The sequence below is a fragment of the Lepidochelys kempii genome, chromosome 2 (assembly GCF_965140285.1).
Source record: "Lepidochelys kempii isolate rLepKem1 chromosome 2, rLepKem1.hap1, whole genome shotgun sequence".
Classification (NCBI taxonomy): Eukaryota; Metazoa; Chordata; order Testudines; family Cheloniidae; genus Lepidochelys; species Lepidochelys kempii.
This window is the reverse complement of record NC_136381.1, coordinates 235,462,685-235,488,719: the sequence shown is the minus strand read 5'-3', so window position 1 is coordinate 235,488,719 and position 26,035 is coordinate 235,462,685. Positions and strand designations below refer to the sequence as shown.

Below are 26,035 nucleotides of genomic sequence, written 5' to 3'. Positions count from 1 at the left end.
CTGGCAAACCCTCCTAGTGCAGACGTAGCTTATTGTAGCAAAAAAGTCCTTTTGCCAGTAAAGCTTATACCAATTTCCCAAGTGAAATAAAGCCATGCTGGCAAAAGGCCTTTTTTTGCCAGTTTAACTGTGATTACAGTAGGGCTTTTGCTGCCTCAGCTATGTCAGCAAAAAATCATGCCCCTAAACAACATAGAATATGCTTGCAAAACTTTTAAGCATAGAGAAGGCCTTAGGTTTCTTAAAGCATTTTACAAACATTATTTCATTAAAGCTTCATTAACAACATTCCTGTGAGGTAGGAAAGTGCAGTTTACAGATGGAAAAACTGAAGAACAAGGAGATGAAGTGATTTGTCCAAGGACACAAAGAACAGCTATGGAAAAGCTAGAAGTAGAAACCAGGTCTCCCCGATTGCCCTATGGTCTAACCATAAGACTCTCCTTTCTCCACATATAGATCTCTACAATAAATGAGATCCTAATTCTGCTTTTCCTTCTAAGAAGGTTCAGTTAGAAAAAGGTTTTCAAAAAGTTCATCCTCCGTCTCAGGGTTGGTCTAAACACAAATTTTCACCAGTTTAACTTAAGATGTGCCATCAAACTGGTTTTATTAAACCAGCATTAGATGAGGCTTCAGTGTGAGGTCATTCTTATATGCAAGATAAACAGATCTAAACCAGGTTTAAACCAGTGTAAGGGTATCCACTAACAAAGTTGTAAATCAATTTAACACCACAACTTTACTTAAACCAGCACAACTTTGTGAATAGACCATGCATCATCAGGCTTCCAAATCTCTCTCTCTCTCTCTCTCTCACACACACACACACACACACACACAGAAAATATGCACACAATTGAATCTAGACAAATTCCGAATGGAAATAAGGTGTAGATTTTTTACTGTGAAGATAATTAACCATTGGAACAATTTACCAAGGGTTGTGGTGGATTCTCCATCATTGATAATTTTCAAATCAAGATTGGATGTTTTTCTAAAAGACATGGTCTAGGAATTATTTTGAGGGAGGTGTATGGCCTGTGTTACACAGGAGGTCAGGTGATCACAATGGTCCCTTCTGGCCTTGGAGTCTACGCATCTCTGAAGTAGTGGAGAAAAACAAGTTAAAATACTTGATAAACCGTTTAAGAATAATTAATAATTAAGAATAAATAATAATAATAAGTAATGTCAACTTCAAAGCACTTCACAAACATTAGATAATCCTCACAATATTCATTTCAAGTCGGTAAGTACTATTATCCCCATTATACAGAAGGGGAAATTGACGCAGAAGGGTTAACCAACACTACAGAGGGAGCCACAGCTAAAACTGGAACTCAGGAATTCCTGTTTCCACTAAATCACATCTCTGCCTGTCTCACTAAATCACTGTGTAGTCGGACACTTTCTAAGGCTACATTTCTGACACCCCTACTGATGTTGAGCAGCAGCTTACTCCACAAGTGGTCTCATTGACATCAATGCAACAACTATTTAATATCAATAAGGGTGTCAGAATCTGGCCCAAAATGAATATTGGAATATTGGTACTAATGCTCCCCAACAAACAGATCAGATTTCACCATGAATGTTATCTGAGACAAATATAGTATAGTATTTAAGGGTGTAAGAGAGGTCAAAACCCATATTGTTCTTCTTAGACATGTATCAGACAAATAGAGATAACACACATTGGTGTCCTTATCAGTGAATTCTGCAGACACACACATAACTTTGCTACAGCAACACTTCTTGTAATGGAGAAGAAATTCCTTAGTATGCAGTTGTTACTATCCCCATGCTCAACACTAGCCTTTCCAGCTATACAACACATTCTTTCAGAACTATTCTGAGGTCATTGCCACCATCCTTGTGGTATTTCTAGCCTGAAGCTCTAGTACTATTTCCTTTAGCTACTCTCTGCTGATATCAATCCTCTACATTTAAAAAGGGGTCTCTTAATATTCTTAGCTACCTTCACAGAATCAATGGGCACAATCTGTGGCATGAAATAAATCTAAAAGTATATGTTTAATTTAATTTTCTTTCTACCAGAATAGCCTGAATAGTTTTGTTCAAGGTTCTTCAGCTGTCTGGTCGGGTTTTTCAGTAAAGATAGAAAAAATGTCGGGTTTAGTTCCTTAAAACTACATACTGCTAATCTGTCCATAACCTGCTATTTACTGAGACTAGCTGTAATAGGTCTGTTTTATCACAAAAAGAATACACAGAGAATGCTAGGGTTATATATTATTTCTACCAGTGTATCCCATGAAGTTGGGATGTGTATTCCACGCACCACTCAAATAGGAAAGACTGTAGAGTTTTATGTGTGCCTACTGCAAATGGATGAGTTTAGCCTGGATCACAGGAAAAAAATTTAAATAAAATACTAGTACTTTTACTTAGAGAAGAACGGAAGAGAATCCAGGTGGTCACAACTAAAACCTATGATGCTTAAACTGTCATCTTTTTATATGTCAAAGTTCACAACTCAGTTAGATGAATGGGGCAGTTCATGCTTCTCAAAACCATTGTTTCAGGCTGTCAGATTTTGGACACCACTGCTTCAGTTTACTCAGCAAATTGTACAGTATCAAGGAATACAGAAGGTTCTGCTTATCACTATAAAGGACAAATATCCATGTTCATACTTTCAGATCTCATGGCAGACTTCAGCACCATTAGTGATAAGGAGCTGCTGACCCATAAGACCTGGCATGGGACTGGGCTGCACAACCGCAATGCAGTTTAGCTGGGACTGACTGGGAAAGCCACGTGTAGGTTTCAACCAGTTCAGCATTCAGCAGCCCACCTTCTGAATGTGACAGATTAACAAGAGCATATTACACAGGGGCTAAGCATATTACAATGGGTCCGTGATGCCAGATATGATTCAAGGACTTGTTAACTAATTTTTAAAACACTTTATGCTCTAGTAAGTGGTCTGGATACCAGTGAGAGACCATCCTTCACTCTGCATTTTACTGCAGAAACAGCTATGGGCAGGGACATTAAAGCTGATGGTCCCTCAGACCAAAATTCTTAGGGGCTTGCAACAGGTATTGCTTGGGGATAAGGAGCAGTAGGGAGTTCAATAACCAAGGGGCTCTCTCTGTCATGGTAAGCTCCAACTTTTCCACATTAATACCTTTGGACCACTGTGCTAGACTTGCCACTTGATATTAAACATGGAAGGGGGATTTGCATGTATGGTGGAAGGTAGGATTTGGCCTGTTTTTATTGTTTTTCAGTGGTTATCCATAAATAATTTGCCAATTTTAGTGTACAGATGTGGATAGAGCACTGGACTGGAAGTCAGAAGACCTGGGTTCTAATTCAGGCTCTGCTACCGACCAGCAGTTCAACCTAGTACCAGTCACTCCATTGTCTCTGTGCCTGTGTTTCCACCCTCCCTCCTCTCACCAGGCATTTTGGTCTTGTTTGTTTAGATCACAAGCTCTTCAGAGCAGCAACTGTCTCTCACTACATGTTCATATATTACCTAGCACAACGAGGCCCGGATTTTGGGTCGGGATCCCTTGGTACTACTGTAATACAAATAAATAACAATAATGAAAAAGTCTTGCTCAAGAAAAACAGCAGGGGAAATAAACAGTCCCAGAAATGTGCCTATGTAGCTACATTTCAAGCTAAACCTGTCTCTGAAGGCGTGCTCTGACTCGGGGGCCTGATTCTCCCCTCCATTTCAGCTGTTTTACACCACTGCAACTGCACTGAAGCCATTTCAGACTTACACTTGACACAAACTGTTGTACCAAAGAGGAGATTCAGGCCCCATATCATTTGACCCACAGTATACACTGAGCCTATCATATAATGGTTTTCAGCACAATGTGTATGTGCCGAGGCTGCAATGCTAGAAAGGATTCTGGCTCCCTGGAACAACTTTTTCATTCCTCAGGTGCACACAAGAGATATCCGCTCACACATAAAGGAAGAATAGATTAAATAAACACCACATGTGATTACCCAGCTTCTCTTGGGAAGGTGTACATTTCACTCTTCCCCTGGGTATAGTCCAAGAAAATGTGTAAGTACAGTAAATGGAGCATGACAGCTTTTATGGACTAGCATATACTGGTATGGTTGTTTACCTCGCTTTGTTTTTTCTGCTGCAAAATGTTTCAAGTAAGATAAAATATTTCTTTTGAAGCCCAATAAACGTCGGTCATGATTTTAAACTAAGGAAGGAGATGAAGTCTAGAAAGAACTGACCAGAAAAACTAGAGTTACCTTAGGATATTTTCATTTCCTAGGATTCCTGTTTCAACCCCATAATTGAAACTGGTTGTTTCAGGCTGTTTTTCCTGCAGAACTGCCAGCCAACTCTAATTTTTCTGACTACGATAGCAAATAAGTACATGTTCATTTTTGCATGTTGATGTGCTTTTCATGCATTACAGAGTCAATAGACAGGACAGGGGGAAATGATTTGAGAGGATTAACTACATTAAAGCCATACACAGTCCTTAATTTGAGATGCAATTCCCAATGTCTTCCAGGAGAGTTCCTCCCTATGGTTCACCAGCTGTATGATATATGGCCTAAAGGCAGTGGTGGATTAAACCTAGAGGCCTAATCCAAAACCCAGTAAATCATTGGGATTTGAATCAGATCCTAAATAGGGCTGGATCCAATCTTAGCAGAAAAACCTCAAAAACAAATCAAGGGCCTCCTCCCCAGATTTTAAAATTTTACAGAAACCTGACAACATACATTGCATGCATACACACACAAAGCTAATCCCAAACATAAAAGTACATAATCCCAGTTAATCACATAGGATGGAGCACTACACAGAATCAGGAGACCTGGGGTCTATTCCCAGCTACACCACTGGCCTTCTGGGATACTTCAGGCAAGTCACTTCCGCCTCTCTGCTCCAGTTTCCCCATCTGTAAAATGGGGATAATGATACTGACCTGCTTTGTAAAAAAGCTTTGACATTGTGGCAAAGTTCCTCCTCTGCCTTGGTGGGTCCTGCGCTTTTTGGCGGATTTGGTCACCTCAGAGGTTAACGGCAGCCTGCAGTTTGGCCGCTTCTGCTAGAGGCTCAAACCTGCCATTCACTCAGCTAACCTCATCACTGGCCAGCATGGGGGAAATGGAGAACAATCTCCATAGTCTCTCGTCCCACCAAGTGGGTCGGAGACAGGCCAGATCCCTTTCCAAATTAGACCTTCCCTTCTGGTGTTGCTCACAGACCGGGTCAACCCCTTCTGTGTCTGATCAGGGGATGGGGGAACCCGGGCCCCCCCTCTACACCAGGTTCCAGCCCAGGGCCCTATGTCTATGTCTCCTGTATCAGCTGCATGACAGCTACAGCTGCAACTCCCTGGGCTACTTCCCCATGGCCTCCCCCCAGCACCTTCTTTATCCTCACCACAGGATCTTCCTCCTGAGGTCTGATCCTGCTTGTACTCCTCAGTCTTCCAGCAGCACGCCTTCTCACTCCCTGATCCTTGCACGCCCTCCACTAACTGATGGGAGGTCCTTTTTAAACCAGGTGTCCTGATTAGCCTGCCTACCATAACTGATTCTAGTAAGTTCTTAATTGGCTCCAAGTGTCTTAATTAGCTTGCCTGTCTTAATTGGTTCTAGCAGGTCCCTGATTGCTCTAGGGCAGCCCCTGCTCTGGTCACTCAGGGAACAGAAAACTATTCATCCAGTGACCAGTAAATTTTAATTCTACCAGACTCCTGTACCCCACTGGTCTGGGTCTGTCACATAATCTATTGATGAAATGCACTATTGGCTGCAAGGGTTATTCAATTAGTTATTATAGAGCTAAATATTTATGATGATGATGATGTCTGAATTATGTGGCAGTGAAATCTTTACTCAAACCACTGAAATCTGTCTGTCCGTACTGAAGTAGAGAGTCATGAGATAAAACATTAGGGAAGATTTTAAAAGTCCAGTCCCCCCACTGTGCCATTACTTAAGCATGTGTGTAATGCTACTCTTATGAGAAGTCCCACTGAAGCAAACTGAAGCTTAAGTACTGGCAGGATCAGGCAGTTTCCGGTTAAAATCACTGCTGACAAAGTCAATTGACTACTTAGGTGAGCAGGCGAAAACACCTCTCACAGTAGGGTTATTGTATTATAAGTCAAAATACATCCAAAGGTCACCCTGTCCCAAAACCACTGACCAAGATTTAGTAATGATCTGTCACCGTGGTGGTATAACTCAATATAGCTCTTAAGACATGTAAACTAGCATTGGTAGTCAGTAGAAAAGGCAGCTTGACATCTGGACATGCCAGAATAGAAGCAGTCATAAGTCTCCTTTCCAACTCTTCAAAAGCCCATTGACACTGGTGTCCACTTAAAAGGTACTATCCTAGCCCTTCTTTTTGGGCTTCCCCACTAGCTAATGCAAAGGACAGGGGATCTGTGAAACTTCAGTAGTTACTCATAAAACTGAGCATTTTCCTAACTTCAGTCAGACTCTGTGGTGTTGGCCAATTTTCGAGTGCCTTCATCTCTGGACTAACAGCAATTCCCTGAGCCAACACCACATGTCCCAGAAATTTAACTTCAATACTGAGTAATTTACATTTAGTAGGTTTTAACTTTAGTTCGTGTTTGACCAACATGATCAGAACCAAATCTAATCACTCCAAGTGTTTGTTAAAATTCTGTGAGAACACGAGTATATTGTCTAAATAAATTAGGAGAATCTTAAACAGCTGATCTCTTCATAGTGTCTCCACCAATCTTTGTAAGGTGGATGGAGCATTACATAAACCAAGGGGCATGTGAATACACTAAAACAGTACAAATGGGGTAGTCAAGGCCATTTCCCCAAAATCTGCAGGCCCCATAGCCACCTGGAAATATCCAGCCCATTAAATCAAGGGCGGAGAACAGAATGGCTTGTCCCAATGCATCTAGTGATTCCTCTATCCTTGGCAATGGATAGACATCCTTCCTTGTCACCATGTTCAAATTTCTGTAATCACAGCAGAACTGTACGCACCCATCCACATTTCTGATGATCACAGAAGGAGAAGCCCAAGGAACTTTTTCTGAGAATTCCTTGAGACACTAATTGTTGTACATGGTTCTTGAATTCCTTGTACACATACGGAGAAACTCTTCTATGTCTGTGCTTTATGGGTACTGGATTTCCAGTGGGTATATAATGCACCACTACTTCAATATACCCGAGACCACTATCAGATTTGGAAACACATCTTTATGTTTCTGGAGTAGCTCTCTTAAATATTGTTTCTCAGTAGGACTCAACAGTTCCCAATCTACTTTCATGGGAACAGTTTCTGGCTTCTGCTTTTTGTGATGGTCTCTCTTTCTCTTTTCCTGAGCCTCTTGAACCCTCACTACAGCTCCTTCTTGTCTATACTCCAAGATTTCTGGAGGCTCTATCCTGACTGGTCATATGATCTCAGCCCCCCAGGTCCAGGGAGATAACCAGGCTGCTCAGACACTAGCATTCAACAATCAGACTGGCACCACTCCTTCCTGAGATTTTGCACTGCATATGAGCTAAGACAACCCCTCTGGTAAGCTTGTTATCATAGTTGGAGTGATTAGAACTTGCCTTGAGGATAGTCCCTCTGGGTGAAAACAATGACCTTGCACCACTCACTCGTAAGTGGAATTGTGACATTTTAATCCCAGCTACTTGCACATGTCCAATCTTCCCTGGCCACCAAACCTTCTGACACTGAGCATTTACTCTCGCCCAGATGTGTGACCCTCTCCTTGTGGTACAGTCCTCCTGAAAGCTGCAATAGGGTCCAAAAAGGCCATCTAAATCCTTCAGGATGCTCCAGGCCAGAATCCTGGGAACTCCAATCACACTGTCTTCTGGACTCAGATAATCATCCTGCACAATGAAAACACACTTCTGAGACAATACTTGCCCTAAACACCAAATATCTGCCTCCAAACATCCAATTACCAGAATATCTATTAGCTGCCTCAATTTTACCCAGCTGGCATCCGCCACAGCATTAGGTCTCTCAAAGTTCTTATAAAAGTAACTTGCCATCTGAGTGGTGACTTTAAACCCAAGGTCAAGTAAACAAAATGTGTCTTCATGTCTCCGATCTCCACTTCCACAATGGGGCTGGCTCCAGAAGCTCTGGCCCTCTGTTTTTCTATCCGTAGACCTGCCATATATAAACCTATTCTAGGTGAAATATTGGGTGTCTCATCCCCCTTTCAAGAGTATCTTCTGCCCTGACTTGAGTTTCACACTTCAACTGTCTCTCTATCAAGAGAGGAAATTCTTTCTTGATCTTTTCAGTTACGTGGTCATTCTCTCCAGATGTGACTGGACTCACGGCATCCATAGCAAACCAGGTTGACCTATCCATCTTGTAATGGAGACCTCTTGCAATTTTCTGCCCCTCAGAAAGCACTGTTTGCTTTGGTCCAAGTGAAAGGTTTGGTTGATGCACTGTTAAAAAGCTCTTCTTATTGATCACTAAATCTTTGTACTGCTTTCTTCAAACTCTCCAAGACAGTAGGGGTATTCTCCAAATCAGCCATGAAGATTCAGTTGGCTACTTCATTTTTTCCTCTATAACTACTTTTATTTGCAACTCCTTCCAAATTCTTTTCATCCTCCTCAGACCACTCAATAGTTGCCCTTAACAGGTCAGGAAAAGGCAGTGTATGCTGCTCCTTGAATCTCTTCTTCATTTCATGTCTTAACTCATCATCCCTCAGTCCTATCACTAGTTGATCCTTCTGGATGGCATCTGGGTCTGTCACTTGGCTCTTATCTTGATTCCGCACTTTGGAGAGTCTCTCCTGTAGATTGTAGGCAAAATTCCTGTTTCACCCTCTTCCTGCTTTCTCTCATGAAATTCTCATGAGCGATTTCCAACAGGAGCCTTGTCCCCATACACACGAATCAGCAACTTGAAAATGTTCTCTGTGCTCTCTTCTCCAGAGGAATAAGGTACTTTACAGTGTCTCTGGCTTGTCCTTTCAGGTGGTCCTTAACAACCTCAATGCCTCGGGCAGAGTGGACATTTGCCCTGTAATGTCAGTCAATAAGGTCTATAGTGCTTTAAACTGTGCCTGTAGCCCCTCCATGATGCATTCTGTTGACTCAGAGATACCATTCACCAGTCCAGAGATAAAATTACTACAATACTCAACTCTGGTCCCCTACACTAAACTGACCTCATCTGTTGGTGATGCCAAACAGATGTAAACAGACCTCTCAGTGTAGGATTATAGTGTTACATTTGAAATACATCCAAGGGTCACTGCATCCCAAAACCATCGATCAAGATTTAGTAATGGTCCATTACAGTGGTGGTTTAATCTACTCAGCAGGTGAGAGCTGGGTGTATGTTACACCATAATAAAGGGTTATTTAATGGTAGCCAAGATAATACAACTAGCTGTCAAAAAATAACATAGTAGGGACTCTATTTAAACCAGAGCAAACAGAACTGGATTCTACCTACCTACAATAGATCAAATAGATTAAGAATATATATATCATAAAAATATATAATGGTTTGGAGATATATATATATATAAAAATACACACACACACACTGAGAGTAACTTACTACTGAGTGTACTTAGCTAAATATAACCTCTAAATACAGAAATATATCTATATCTCTATATGCACAGGCTAGTATCTTATAGGTTATTTTTTTTCTAGTTCAAGGTTCCCCTTTCCTCAGCTACCTCACTGGATGCTGTCTGACACCCCGGTCAATCTTTGAGTCTCACATACTTCTTGTGACTTCCTGAAGATATAGCCTTAACTCCAGTGACGCTTGCAGCAGTGCAAATCAAATCAGACCCACTAGATCTCAAGGCCCTTGGCTCTCCTGTTCTGGATCTAGGGAACCACATGGATCAATGATAGATGACCGGAACCAATGGTCAGGAACACACCATCAGACATGGATTGACTTAACCAACCAGCTTTAAATGAAAGGGACCCTCTTCTGCACATCTGTTTGTCCTGCTCAGTCTCAGTCTCTCCACTTACTCTTGGTTTCTCTCAGCCCTGATTTCCCTCTGTCCCTCTGGCTGCCCTCTCATCCTCTGCCTGTTTCTCTCAGTTTACTTACAGACTCTGTTTCTCTCTCTCTCTCTCTTTCACTGGCTTCCCCAACATGCCTCTGTCCCTCAACCTTCCCCCTCCTCCCCTCCAGCTGTCACTTCCCCTCCCATTGAAGGTCAGGACCACCTCCTATAAGTTTCTCAGAGGGATGGGCTAACCGCTGTCCATAAAAGTATGCATTCATTCTGAACATCAACTTCCCCCAAATGATATAACCGCACACAGGGTCAAGTCCTTTTATGTTTATTTAAATAAGTTATGCAATGTGCTTATGTGTTTGCAGAACAAGGGCCCAAATATAAGGACCAGTGGATTTTTAAAAGACATTTCAGGGAAGAAACTTCTCTGAATGGTCCACTTCAGCTGCTCTGGCTCCTTCTCCCAAAGCAGGGAGCCATGAATATCACCAGCTATTGTATACCAGCTTTCCAAGCAGGCAGGCTGGCTGCTGGTTGTCCTTAGAATCATAGAATATAATGTAGCTGGAGTTGACGTATCTTAGGTCGACTTACTGTGCTGTCTACACCGCGCTGCGTCGACGGGAGACGCTCTCCAGTCTACTTACCTTACTCCTCTTGTACCAGAGTCGACTAGAGAACGGTTGATTTAGTGGGTCTTCAGTTTTGGGCCCCACACTACAAGAAGGATGTAGAAAAATTGGAAAATGTCCAGCGGAGGGCAACAAAAATGATTAGGGGACTGGAACACATGACTATTGAAGAGAGGCTGAGGGAACTGGGGATGTTTAGTCTGCGGAAGAGAAGAATGAGGGGAGATTTGATAGCTGCTTTCAACTATCTGAAAGGGGGTTCCAAAGAGGATGGATCTAGACTGTTCTCAGTGGTAGCAGATGACAGAACGAGGAGTAATGTTCTCAAGTTGCAGTGGGGGAGGTTTAGGTTGGATATTAGGAAAAACTTTTTTACTAGGAGGGTGGTGAAACACTGGAATGCGTTACCTAGGGAGGTGGTGGAATCTCCTTCCTTAGAAGTTTTTAAGGTCAGACTTGACAAAGCCCTAGCTGGGATGATTTAGTTGGGGACTGGTCCTGCTTTGAGCAGGGGGTTGGACTAGATGACCTCATGAGGTCCCTTCCAACCCTGATATTCTATGATTCTATGAATATCAGGGTTGGAAGGGACCCCTGAAGGTCATCTAGTCCAACCCCCTCCTCGAAGCAGGACCAATTCCCAGTTAAATCATTCCAGCCAGGGCTTTGTCAAGCCTGACCTTAAAAACCTCTAAGGAAGGAGATTCTACCACCTCCCTAGGTAACGCATTCCAGTGTTTCACCACCCTCTTAGTGAAAAAGTTTTTCCTAATATCCAATCTAAACCTCCCCCACTGCAACTTGAGACCATTACTCCTCGTTCTGTCATCTGCTACCATTGAGAACAGTCTAGAGCCATCCTCTTTGGAACCCCCTTTCAGGTAATTGAAAGCAGCTATCAAATCCCCCCTCATTCTTCTCTTCTGCAGGCTAAACAATCCCAGCTCCCTCAGCCTCTCCTCATAACTCATGTGTTCCAGTCCCCTAATCATTTTTGTTGCCCTTCGCTGGACTCTCTCCAATTTATCCACATCCTTCTTGAAGTGTGGGGCCCAAAACTGGACACAGTACTCCAGATGAGGCCTCACCAATGTCGAATAGAGGGGAACGATCACGTCCCTCGATCTGCTCGCTATGCCCCTACTTATACATCCCAAAATGCCATTGGCCTTCTTGGCAACAAGGGCACACTGCTGACTCATATCCAGCTTCTTGTCCACTGTCACCCCTAGGTCCTTTTCCGCAGAACTGCTGCCTAGCCATTCGGTCCCTAGTCTGTAGCTGTGCATTGGGTTCTTCCGTCCTAAGTGCAGGACCCTGCACTTATCCTTATTGAACCTCATCAGATTTCTTTTGGCCCAATCCTCCAATTTGTCTAGGTCTTTCTGTATCCTATCCCTCCCCTCCAGCGTATCTACCACTCCTCCCAGTTTAGTATCATCCGCAAATTTGCTGAGAGTGCAATCCACACCGTCCTCCAGATCATTTATGAAGATATTGAACAAAACCGGCCCCAGGACCGACCCTTGGGGTACTCCACTTGATACCGGCTGCCAACTAGATATGGAGCCATTGATCACTACCCGTTGAGCCCGACAATCTAGCCAGCTTTCTACCCACCTTGTAGTGCATTCATCCAGCCCATACTTCCTTAACTTGCTGACAAGAATACTGTGGGAGACCATGTCAAAAGCTTTGCTAAAGTCAAGAAACAATACATCCACTGCTTTCCCTTCATCCACAGAACCAGTAATCTCATCATAAAAGGCAATTAGATTAGTCAGGCATGACCTTCCCTTGGTGAATCCATACTGGCTGTTCCTGATCACTTTCCTCTCATGCAAGTGCTTAAGGATTGATTCTTTGAGGACCTGCTCCATGATTTTTCCAGGGACTGAAGTGAGGCTGACTGGCCTGTAGTTCCCAGGATCCTCCTTCTTCCCTTTTTTAAAGATTGGCACTACATTAGCCTTTTTCCAGGCATCCGGGACTTCCCCGGTTCGCCACGAGTTTTCAAAGATAATGGCCAATGGCTCTGCAATCACAGCCGCCAATTCCTTCAGCACTCTCGGATGCAACTCGTCTGGCCCCATGGACTTGTGCACGTCCAGCTTTTCTAAATAGTCCCTAATCACCTCTATCTCCACAGAGGGCTGGCCATCTCTTCCCCATTTTGTGATGCCCAGCGCAGCAGTCTGGGAGCTGACCTTGTTAGTGAAAACAGAGGCAAAAAAAGCATTGAGTACATTAGCTTTTTCCACATCCTCTGTCACTAGGTTGCCTCCCTCATTCAGTAAGGGGCCCACACATTCCTTGGCTTTCTTCTTGTTGCCAACATACCTGAAGAAACCCTTCTTGTTACTCTTGACATCTCTGGCTAGCTGCAGCTCCAGGTGCGATTTGGCCCTCCTGATTTCATTCCTACATGCCCGAGCAATATTTTTATACTCTTCCCTGGTCATATGTCCAACCTTCCACTTCTTGTAAGCTTCTTTTTTATGTTTAAGATCCGCTAGGATTTCACCATTAAGCCAAGCTGGTCGCCTGCCATATTTACTATTCTTTCGACACATCGGGATGGTTTGTCCTTGTAACCTCAACAGGGATTCCTTGAAATACAGCCAGCTCTCCTGGACTCCTTTCCCCTTCAAGTTAGTCCCCCAGGGGATCCTGGCCATCCGTTCCCTGAGGGAGTCGAAGTCTGCTTTCCTGAAGTCCAGGGTCCGTATCCTGCTGCTTACCTTTCTTCCCTGCGTCAGGATCCTGAACTCAACCAACTCATGGTCACTGCCTCCCAGATTCCCATCCACTTTTGCTTCCCCCACTAATTCTACCCGGTTTGTGAGCAGCAGGTCAAGAAAAGCGCCCCTCCTAGTTGGCTCCTCTAGCACTTGCGCCAGGAAATTGTCCCCACGCTTTCCAAAAACTTCCTGGATTGTCTATGCGCCGCTGTATTGCTCTCCCAGCAGATATCAGGAAAATTAAAGTCACCCATGAGAATCAGGGCATGTGATCTAGTAGCTTCCGTGAGCTGCCGGAAGAAAGCCTCATCTACCTCATCCCCCTGGTCCGGTGGTCGATAGCAGACTCCCACCACTACACCACTCTTGTTGCTCACACTTCTAAACTTAATCCAGAGACACTCAGGTTTTTCTGCAGTTTCGTACCGGAGCTCTGAGCAGTCATACTGCTCCCTTACATACAGGGCTACTCCCCCACCTTTTTTGCCCTGCCTGTCCTTCCTGAACAGTTTATAACCATCCATGACAGTACTCCAGTCATGTGAGTTATCCCACCAAGTCTCTGTTATTCTTCTCTCAGATCCCAGCATAACCTTGTCCCCAAGGGTAAGGTAAGAATCAATCAGATCCCATGCTGGGTCTATCTGTTGTGGCATGGCTGCCCAACAGAAGTGAGTGGGAGAGTCCACTGGGCTGGGCAGAGAGGGAGATGGGGTGTGTGAAGTTGCCCCCTCTTTTGAGTGCCTACAGACTGCAGCCAGCACTCAGTGGAGATACCGTCAGGTAGGAGTAAGGCCAGGAGCCAGCTATGCACTGGTGTTCTTGACCCCCCTCTTCAGTTACCACTCTCTCCTGCTCCCAAGTCCCCATGGCAGACCCCAACACTCTTTGTCAGTGCTTTCCTCCAATGGCTCCTCAGATCCAAGCCTTTGTGTGTCCATGTACCCCCTTCCCAGTCTGGTATCCAGAGCTATGGATTCTGCCTTAATCCAACCCTGTTTATAGTGCCCAATCCTGAGAAACACTGAGAACCTGCAACTCCCATTGTCTTCAGTAGAAGGTGGCAAACACATAGCACTTCTCAGAAATAGGCCTGTTCAGCCTGATTCTGTGAAGTGCCTAGCATCCTCCGCTGCCCCGGAAGTCAAAGAGGATTGAAAGTGCTTGGCACCTGACAGAGTCGCATCTCACTGTTTGCAAACCACAAACATTTGTCAGTCTGCATGTCTTTTGAGAAGCATTAAAACAATGACATCAGTGCAATCCAGCACATACATGCACATACTGCTGTTTTTGACAGGTTGCATAATATAATTGTGTACTTGTCAATTTTTATTTCCTTTAGGCAAATTGCAAGTGACTTTGGTGAGAGCTTTGGAGCTCTGTCCAGGTTTAAGATGATTCTTGTTCTGACAGTTTTCCTAGAATTTCCCCCCCCCCACAGTTATCAAGCTGGAAGAAATCCCAGCTTTCAAATACATATTTTAAAATATATTTTATTTTGTACCTCATGGAGGATTAATTCATTTTAATGTTACACTTTGTCCTCAGGTGGCATACTGATGAGAAATGTGCTGATTCTGATAGACCCTTTTGTCAAGAAAGACCTTAATTTCAAGAACCATGGCCAAAGTTTAAAATGGATACAGACCTAGAATGTCACATGCGCTGGCTCACCACGGCGTGAATTGGAGCCTGGCATGTCATAATGACCCACAGTCATCATTAGTAAGGCTACATTTTAGTCACGGGTATTTTTGGTAAAAGTCATGGACAGGTCACGGGCAGTAAACAAAAATTCATGGCCTGTGACCTGTCCATGACTTTTACTATATACCTCTAACTAAAACTTGGGCAGGGGGCTGCGGGTGCTCTGGGAGGGCAGTCCAGTGGCACTGCAGTTGCTGGGGTGTGTGTGTGGCCTGGGACTCCTGCTGGTGCTGTGGGGGGAAGGGAGGGGAGGGGAGCGGTGTGCAGCCTGGGACCCCCGTTGGTGCTGGTGTGGGGGGGGGGTGGGGGTGGGCTGGCAGGCTCCCTACCCAGCTCCGCGTGTTCCTGCAGCTCCTAGGGGGAGGGAAGCCCAGGGTGGCTCCACACGCTGCTCCTGCCACAAGCGTCGGCTCCACAGCTCCCATTGGCTGGGAACTGCAGCCAATGGGAGCTGTGGGGGCAGGGCCTGCGGGCGCAGGCAGCATGCAGAGCCCCCTGGCCCCTCCACCTAGGAGCTGCAGGGACATGCTGGTGGGAAACAGGGAGCCCCCCACCTCGAGATAAGCACTGCCCCGCACCCCAACCCCATGTCCCTAGCTTCCTCCCACACACCTAAACTGCTGCTGCTGGCCCACTGGCTCCCCGGCTCAGGCAGCCCTTGAGCCAGCACCAGCCACTGCAGAAGTCACGTGACCGACACACAGCCTTAATCATTCATCACTGACTGACAAAAACATGATGCCCGGGTAGCCAAAATGTATTGCCACTACTCTCATTCACTCCACCTCCGAATAGACCTTTATTCAGTCTGTAATTTGAAAAACAACCTGACTCAACTAGACTTGGAAAAATATGAATGTCTATGACAATAAGATTTTTAAAAGAACACTGTAAAGTTTATTAGACTTAAACCCATCAAAATGACCATTTTTCCTGTGTCTTAAAAGAACAGTGTTCAGTAGTTTAGGATTAATATGTAGGTTTTGTTTAAAAACATGTAAGTTTGGGTGGAAAGTTCAGGCTCTCCCCTCAAAGTGTCCTGCATCAGACCAACCTGTCCCTTCCAGCTGAGGTGGATGAAGCTTCCCATGGAGTCCATCTCCTGGCTTTGGCCAGAGTGCCCCACTGAGGAGTGATGTGAGCCACTCTCTCCCACATCCTCAGATTTGTGTGCTGCCCTTTTTAGCACTGCTAGTGCCTGCTGGCTTGGAGAACCCTTTTTAGTTCTGTTTTCTATTTTTTTTTTATTTGTTCTGTTTATCAGATATCAAAACACTCTTGACAGAAATTGCCTTGGATCACTGAGGAATAAATAAACTCCTGTGATCAGTTTATGAGCTCTCTGTGATGTATGGTGCAGCCTTTGGTTTATGTCATTCTGCATGTAGGGGAATGAGATCCTACAGAAAAGAAGCAACATTTCAGTTTATTACCCTTGAGAAACATGCCTTCTTCATCAATCTGCATGCAAGTTATGCTGTCTTCCAACAGCAGTCTACCTGCCCTATGGCATTATTCTTAAAAAAACTAGTTTCTACCTGTGCCATCCATCTGTTGCGAAGAGAATCTCTCTAAGAAAGTAAAATGTATTGCAAAACCAATTTTAGTTTAAAATTATATTTTGTGGACAAATTGGGCTAAATTCAACCTTCAGGTGTAGGGGAATTCAAATTGCAGTGACAGGAGGAGCAGCTTCCCCTGAGAAGAGCCCCTAGGGGTGAAGGGTGGAATTGCTGTTGATTGTGCCTCAACTCAAATCTGAAGGTACTTCCTGGGAAAAGTAGAGTAGTTCAATCACCATATCCATTCAAATCCCTATTCTCTTTACAAAGGCTGCCATAAAAGATTCCAGAGGTAATGTGAATACCATCCCTTTTCAATAGGAATTGGGCCACCACCAATCAACCATCAGACATTAATCATTTTTGCTTATTACAAATCGGGCTGGATTTGAACATGTAATATACAGACAAAGGGCTCTGTATCTCATGTCTAAAATTAAGGTCCCATCTTGTAAAAAACTCATCACTTAGTGCAGTGTTTACTACCACGTAGGAAGAATAATACTTGGTAATATGTATTTGCAGTATTGGGCTGAGCTTGTTAATAGACTCTTCAGGGCAGGGTCCACATCTGTCTGTCTGTCTGTCAGGTGTCTAGCATGCTTTTGGAGACTGCAGTAATACTCTCACTACCAATTCCCTGGGCCATCCAGTACTCCACACTGAACTAATCTGAAAAGAATAAACTTGCAGAGGAGTGCCTGTCCTGTAGCACCTCCTGCTGGCTAAGTGTGGCGCTGCTGGTGCTCCTTGTCTCCCTTCTTCCCCAAGGCGGGTCTCCTTGGCTCTTCACACACCAGTCTATGCTGGAGAGGTGGCTTAGCCCTCTGGCCAAGATACATACAAACCTAACACAGGGTAGCAAGAGTCCAAACTAAAAAGTCCCAGAGAGGCTCTTTTGCCCTTTGGGGGCTTTCCTTCAGTCGGATTTCTGGGCTACCTTTAAGAGTCTTTCTGGCTCTTGGATAGAGCACTCAGCCCCCAGGGTGGTTTCCCTGGAGTACAGTTCTCAACCCCTTCTGGGATATGTTCCTTATGTCCTTCCCTGCTCCAGTATAGAGCACTGGGGCCCTGGGCTGGTTCCCCTGGAGTACCCTGCCTCCTGCAGACCCTGGCTGAGAGCCTTCCACTTTCTGTAGTACCACTTTCCAAACTGAACTTTGTCAGTCCTCTTTAAGGCCCAGGTGTCCATTAACTACCAAGTGACCCTCCTTCATCCCACCCCCTCAGACTGGGAAGCAGATAATAAAAATTATGGCACACATACAGCTTGCCCCCATCGCCCCTTAAAGGATCCAGTCTCCTTGTGACACGCAGTAACAATAAGGTGCTGCAAATGTCCGTATTTTGTTAACCCCAAAACACTGTAAAGACAAAATTTTATTTGCAGAGAACACAATGCCAAATTTACAGGCAAAGAGCAGAGCACTGAAGGATCCTGGAAGATATTTTACCTAGTGATCTCTCCTTTGTTTGGTTCGCTGACCTCACCACTGGAAGGCTTGCTCGTGTACGGCTGCCTCTGGAAAAAGGAGTTGGAGAATCTCCCTCAGACATGGCTTCTAAAGAATCGGCAGATGCTTCGGACAGATGTTCTGCCTGGTCTCCTAAATTGGGCTGTGGGCTTTGAGACAGCTTTGGGCTCCTTGTCTGTAAAAATAAAATAAATATATCATTATTATATTGCAGATGTCACTAGGAACATCAAGATCCAACTGTTTGGAAAAAAAAACAATGAAAAAGAATTCATTCAGCCTCTAAATGCAGCATTCTGCAAGGCCTTGTGTGCTCAAGGTGACTTCTGTGTAAGTTATTTTAAAATATACTGTCCCTGGATATTCCATTAAGGTTTTTATTGCTGTACATCTACTGTACAAATTTCATTTCTAACAATGACCGGAGGCTGACATATTATAGGGTGAATGTATGGCAATTCCATTCCCCTGTTGCTCAGACAACTGTTAACATTGGTTGTGACAACAAAGGTGCACCACACACAGAGAGCCTCAACCTGTAGGATTAGAAATTCATCCAATAGGTTTTCTTAGATCTGCTCTCAAAACCAGTGAGTGAGTTCTGTAAAGAGGAAACTGGCAGCTGAGTAGCATAGAAGTATTTACATTTTTGATAACTGAAATGCTATTATTAATAATTAAAATCTCTAAAATGTTGCACTTACCTTGAGAAGTCTGTTGAGAAAAATGTCCTGAAAATAAATTTAGCAGTAAAGCTGTCAGAACTCAGTATCAGAACTGCAGCTACATATGCCGTGAAGAGTAAGGGTTAGCAAGGCCACAATAGCAGTCTAAAATTTTTATCCAACATACTAAAAAATTATGAGTTAAACTCTGCTTTCATTTATATCAGCATAAAATGTGGAAAAACTCCACTGATTAACTGAATTACTTGTAATTTCCAGTGTATAACAGCAAACAGAATTTAGCTGCATACAATTAACTGTAACTTCCGTTAACTGCTAGATACTGTATGTTAAAGATAAGTCTACCTAACCATCTCTGCTGGTACCAATCCAGGGTTTTATATTTGCTCCTATTATTGGAATTTCTGGATAACAAAAATACACTCAGTAGGAAATACAATGCCCTGAACATTTTCATCGTTGACTTCAAAAAGGGCTTTGTGTTTTGTGAAAGAATATATTTATACATTTTACAACTTATAAGGGAAGTTGCATTGATAAATGTATAAGGGTTCCGTTTTGTCTGTTGCAGAGAACAACATAAACTTCTGCCACTGTAACTGAGACTGAACTTGGTAGGGTAGTAATTTTCCATAATTTCTCAAGCAAATATAACATCCAAAATAAATAATATACCTACTCTAAATACAGCAATGCAAAACAAGAAAGGTTCCCCCCCCCCCCCCCCCCCGAACCTTCAGTGGAAATATAAACTTTTTAAAAATAAAGGCCTAAAGACTTGTCAGTTTATATACCCAGGCATAAAATGCCACATATCATAGCCGCCTTTCTTTCCTCTCTCATTTAAAGGTCAGATACTTATATTAAAAATACCCTATAGTTAGGCTAAAAACAACTCCCACACTGGGTTTGAAAAATCAGTCAAATTAAAGATAAGTTCAAAAAAAAAAAAAAAAGAAAAGAAAAGGCCAAAACAACACATTTTGCTGACATGTGGCTCTTTCAGCAGTTTCTCGTGTGAGATGGAGAGAGCTCGTTGCAGCAATGGCATAGATCATGTAATATTCCCCATGTGACCTTGAATGTAAGCAACAACTCTTAACTTCTATGAGATTTTCATTAGACTGCTCTACATCCCCAGCCTTCTCTGCTGCCAGCCTGTCCAGTTGCTCACATATTATAAGAAGTTAGAAATATCTAATGAGAAAGCTAAATTCTCTGGAGCTTTGCACTTATGAAAGGTTAGCTATTATCCAATGTCCTGCAATGAAATGATTTTGAAGCATTGAATTTTTCCAGGAATTAAAGCTAACAACATTTATCCCTAGCAAACCAAGGCATGCTTTGAAATGCCTCTGACATGATCAGCTCTAGTCTACAACGTTGTAAACACAGAGACTGGTGCATGTACAATACTGCCTGAGAGTTTATAGAAGTAACAAGCGAACTGCATACATGAAGGATTTCAAGAAGTCAGTTCTTCTTTCATTCAGTTATCTGAAATGTCGCTTGGCAACCATCATTGCTAAAATATTTTAGTTACATAGGTATGCTTGTTAGAGGGTGTTACCAAGTAATGTCAGTGTAACTTAACTCATTGAACAATAAAGGGGACTAACGCACATTATGAAGCTCAGTTTATTATTCTGTTAATAGAAAAACCATAAAGAAAATATAAAGCAAGGTGCAATATAAATGAATCAAGATAATCTGGTAGAAACACTTCATGGTTTAAGTTTGCTTTTTGAAAAAAATAATTTTGATAAACTAATTTTGCTTCATGTTTCCTCCTGTTACATTTTGTTCCATCGCTCTTAAGACAAGCAGGATGATGAAGTTGTATCTGTGCGGTTACCAATATCGGTTAAGTTATATTCTTGTTTTGAACAATCCTTTAGCATTTAATATAAAACGACTCAGATCCCCCTCAGGATTAATGCCAACTTCACAGTGACTCACACACAGTAGCTAGCATTGCTTAATGAAATCACTGCAATGCTAAGAGGCTTACAAAGACTAATTAAGCAAGGGTGACTCATACAGTAGATTCTGTAAAAACAAGAAGCCTGATTCTCCTTTTACATGCACTAAAGTAAGTCTGGAGGGGCTCCACTGAGGTCGATGGAGTTACACAAATGTAAAACCAGCAGCAGTGAGAAGTGAATCAGGCTATATGCACTGTAGAAAGTACAGCTATATGCCCTGTAGAAAGCCTCGGGCCATTTGTGGCACTCGACTAATGTAATAGTTTTAATTTTAAACAGATAAAAAGAACTATCACTAGGGAATGGTGGCCATCCAAATAGTTCTGAGATATCAGTGCATATAAGGACTGGGGTGCAGTTTTCTTTTTGCCAATGGTGAGCAAGCACCAGGTTGGATATTACAGTGACAGTCAGAGCAAGTTTCTGGACTAATCAGGTATCTGAATTGCTTCCTAGAAAAATTTCCCCACAAGGGAAAAAGAAAAAAAATGACACTTTCCATGTCTATGGAGCCATAAACTACTAGACCCATTGTGAAGATAGCTGGGTAAGGCAGTGGGGAAACTGGCAGTAGTATTTCAGACCAGGTGTCACCAGTAGGCATGTTGTTGCCAGACTGAAGAAAGGTAAGCACGTAGTAACTGAGATGACAGAGAATCATAGAATATCAGGGTTGGAAGGGACCCCTGAAGGTCATCTAGTCCAACCCCCTGCTCGAAGCAGGACCAATTCCCAGTTAAATCATCCCAGCCAGGGCTTTGTCAAGGCTGACCTTAAAAACCTCTAAGGAAGGAGATTCTACCACCTCCCTAGGTAACGCATTCCAGTGTTTCACCACCCTCTTAGTGAAAAAGTTTTTCCTAATATCCAATCTAAACCTCCCCCACTGCAACTTGAGACCATTACTCCTCGTTCTGTCATCTGCTACCATTGAGAACAGTCTAGAGCCATCCTCTTTGGAACCCCCTTTCAGGTAGTTGAAAGCAGCTATCAAATCCCCTCTCACTCTTCTCTTCTGCAGGCTAAACAATCCCAGCTCCCTCAGCCTCTCCTCATAAGTCATGTGTTCTAGACCCCTAATCATTTTTGTTGCCCTTCGCCGGACCCTCTCCAATTTATCCACATCCTTCTTGTGGTGTGGGGCCCAAAACTGGACACAGTACTTCCGATGAGGCCTCACCAATGTCAAATAGAGGGGAATGATCACGTCCCTCGATCTGCTCGCTATGCCCCTACTTATACATCCCAAAATGCCATTGGCCTTCTTGGAAACAAGGGCACACTGCTGACTCATATCCAGCTTCTCGCCCACTGTCACCCCTAGGTCCTTTTCCACAGAACTGCTGCCTAGCCATTCAGTCCCTAGTCTGTAGCGGTGCATTGGATTCTTCCATCCTAAGTGCAGGACCCTGCACTTATCCTTATTGAACCTCATCAGATTTCTTTTGGCCCAATCCTCCAATTTGTCTAGGTCCTTCTGTATCCTATCCCTCCCCTCCAGCGTATCTACCACTCCTCCCAGTTTAGTATCATCCGCAAATTTGCTGAGAGTGCAATCCACACCATCCTCCAGATCATTTATGAAAATATTGAACAAAACCGGCCCCAGCACCAACCCTTGGGGCACTCCACTTGATACCGGCTGCCAACTAGACATGGAGCCATTGATCACTACCCGTTGAGCCCGACAATCTAGCCAGCTTTCTACCCACCTTATAGTGCATTCATCCAGCCCATACTTCCTTAACTTGCTGACAAGAATACTGTGGGAGACCGTGTCAAAAGCTTTGCTAAAGTCAAGAAACAATACATCTACTGCTTTCCCTTCATCCACAGAACCAGTAATCTCATCATAGAAGGCGATTAGATTAGTCAGGCATGACCTTCCCTTGGTGAATCCATGCTGACTGTTCCTGATCACTTTCCTCTTATGCAAGTGCTTCAGGATTGATTCTTTGAGGACCTGCTCCATGATTTTTCCAGGGACTGAGGTGAGGCTGACTGGCCTGTAGTTCCCAGGATCCTCCTTCTTCCCTTTTTTAAAGATTGGCACTACATTAGCCTTTTTCCAGGCATCCGGGACTTCCCCGGTTTGCCACGAGTTTTCAAAGATAATGGCCAATGGCTCTGCAATCACAGCCGCCAATTCCTTCAGCACTCTCGGATGCAACTCGTCTGGCCCCATGGACTTGTGCACGTCCAGCTTTTCTAAATAGTCCCTAATCACCTCTATCTCCACAGAGGGCTGGCCATTTCTTCCCCATTTTGTAATGCCCAGCGCAGCAGTCTGGGAGCTTACCTTGTTAGTGAAAACAGAGGCAAAAAAAGCATTGAGTACATTAGCTTTTTCCACATCCTCTGTCACTAGGTTGCCTCCCTCATTCAGTAAGGGGCCCACACTTTCCTTGGCTTTCTTCTTGTTGCCAACATACCTGAAAAAACCCTTCTTGTTACTCTTGACATCTCTCGCTAGCTGCAGCTCCAGGTGCGATTTGGCCCTCCTGATTTCATTCCTACATGCCCGAGCAATATTTTTATACTCTTCCCTGGTCATATGTCCAACCTTCCACTTCTTGTAAGCTTCTTTTTTATGTTTAAGATCCGCTAGGATTTCACCATTAAGCCAAGCTGGTCGCCTGCCATATTTACTATTCTTTCGACTCATTGGGATGATTTGTCCCTGTAACCTCAACAGGGATTCCTTGAAATACAGCCAGCTCTCCTGGACTCCTTTCCCCTTCAAGTTAGTCCCCCAGGGGATCCTGGCCATCCGTTCCCTGAGGGAGTCGAAGTCTGCTTTCCTGAAGTCCAGGGTCCGTATCCTGCTGCTTACCTTTCTTCCCTGCGTCAGGATCCTGAACTCAACCAACTCATGGTCACTGCCTCCCAGATTCCCATCCACTTTTGCTTCCCCCACTAATTCTACCCGGTTTGTGAGCAGCAGGTCAAGAAAAGCGCCCCCCCTAGTTGGCTCCTCTAGCACTTGCGCCAGGAAATTGTCCCCTACGCTTTCCAAAAACTTCCTGGATTGTCTATGCACCGCTGTATTGCTCTCCCAGCAGATATCAGGAAAATTAAAGTCACCCATGAGAATCAGGGCATGTGATCTAGTAGCTTCCGTGAGCTGCCAGAAGAAAGCCTCATCTACCTCATCCCCCTGGTCCGGTGGTCTATAGCAGACTATATCTGTATATCTGAGAAATCTGTATAGAAATGACACTACAAAGGTTTCTGTTTGCAAACCCCCCACCCCCAGTCAAAATGTATTTACAAGTTACCTAAATACTTTAGGCAGTATATAAGAATGGGCTAGTATCCCTTTAAATAGCTTGCGAGCCCTCTAGTGGAGATCATTGTGTTCTGTGTTTTAGAAGCTTCCAGAGCCCAACCAGAACCGTGCTCCTATATAACTAAGCCTTACATATTATGTATATTCAGTAAAAATTATACAAATTTACATCAGTAACGATCAGCTAATAGCTTGAGAGACATGCTGGTTCTGTGGCCCTAAACATTACTTGGGTCAGATTGTCCTGTCTGACTGGTGCTCAGTCAGTGCTTCCTGAGTCTCAGGCAAAATATGAGGAATGCAAATCACAGCAACACCCCCATGTTACCTGAGATATGAGTAATTAAATAAAGCACAGAATGCAGTGTAACTGGACCTGCAACACAGAAGCCATGCAGATCTTTTCATGCTCCAAGGAAGAGAGAAAACTAAGCCACAGGAATTTCTCACTTAGGTAAGAAGGGTGACTCTCTTCCCATTTAGTAACCAGGATGGGAACATGAACTTATGCAATGATGTCAAATTGTCATAGGATGATGTTGCATTAAAACTTGATAATGTTCACTCACAATGTCATGTCACCACCCATTACTAATGCAATGTCATGAAGGAAATGTCAGGATCCTGCATGGAGTAATTATTTTATGCATCTCTGCAAATCTATTTGAGGGTGAAACTATTCTCTGCTTGTTGAAGGTCTATTAACACTAACTGCATACTTACTATTGCTGACCCCAACTTTTTTCATCTGGCCTAGACAATATGTTTACTCAGATCCCACAATTTATCATTTACATTTTTAGGGTGGAATTATATTCAGATCATCCTAAAAAGCTGCAGAATTTTCCATCAGCCTTCAGAGCTCCTACTCATGACTGGCTTTGTTGTAACCAGCCAAAAATATATCTTGTAATTCGACTGCTGTGAAGAAATGAGCTTGAAATATGCAGGTTAGTTATTCCTACTCTCCCTTCTCATCACCACAGACTTATCAGGGGTGATCTTCATAGTTACAAGTGAAACTTTTTTTGAGGTTCCTATATAAATCTGTTTGGTCAGTTCAAACCTGGGTGCCTAAAGTTAGGCACCTAAATAAATGAAGCCAGATTTTCAGGGCTGTTGAGTGCCTGGAATTAACACACTTTTGAAGTCGATGGGAGCTGTGAATGCTCAGCACTTATTACCACCAGGCTCTTATCTAGGTTTAATTGGCGACACTGAAGTTTAAAAATGTTGTCCTAGGGAACTTGGCAACAGGCCTATCAGCAGTTTTCATCACGACAGACAGGTCAGGGCTGAAATATGCAACATACTTATAAATATTTAAACAAATCCTCAAGCAATCAAGGAATCCTCAATTTTAAGCTTCCTCCAAAAAGTGCATGATGGGTGGATGGTGCCTCAGTTTAATTGAAATGGCACACTTTCCCTCCTCCCCTGCTATCCCCCCAAAGAAATTCCTATTGAGAACAATAGGATGGAGAGCTTAAAAAAGAGATATTCGAACATATACATATTAAACTTTAATAATAGCTCTTAATCCATGTATGTGTAACCCAAGGTTTTCTATTGCCACAAAGGACACACTGGGATTTGGGGAGGTAATACACAAAACTAGAACAAATTCTATAGGTAATATTTTAAATGTGGTGGCTGTAAAAATACAGAGCAATGGTCTACCTTGCTATTCTACCCAGTGAAGAATTCTGGGATCCTACCACATTTGCTCATGGCAGATAAGTTTTACAGTCTTCGTCATCTCATTCCAGGTGGACTCAGGATTACTATTCTGCTATTTATTAAAGGTGTCCATAATTTCCAACTTGGATATTTACACAGGTATTATCTAAATTCTCACCATAGTTTCAGTTGGAACTTATTTATTTTCCTCAAAAAATACATGCTGAGGTGTATTCATGGTGCAGAATGACCCATG

The 26,035-nt window shown here is 43.4% G+C and overlaps 1 protein-coding gene across 16 annotated transcripts in view; it reads right to left on the bottom strand.

Annotated features, from left to right (window-relative positions):
• KIAA1217 (KIAA1217 ortholog) overlaps positions 1-26,035 on the bottom strand; it is a 547,501-nt gene that overhangs the window by 113,577 nt on the left and 407,889 nt on the right. For all 16 annotated transcript variants that reach the window (XR_012157585.2, XR_012157583.2, XR_012157584.2 and 13 more), the window contains one exon: positions 18,119-18,314. Coding sequence is in view for 13 of the 16 variants with exons in the window: in XM_073334251.2 (XP_073190352.1) it covers positions 18,119-18,314 (196 nt within the window). In the remaining 3 variants the exon portion in view is untranslated. The remainder of the gene's footprint in view (positions 1-18,118; positions 18,315-26,035) is intronic.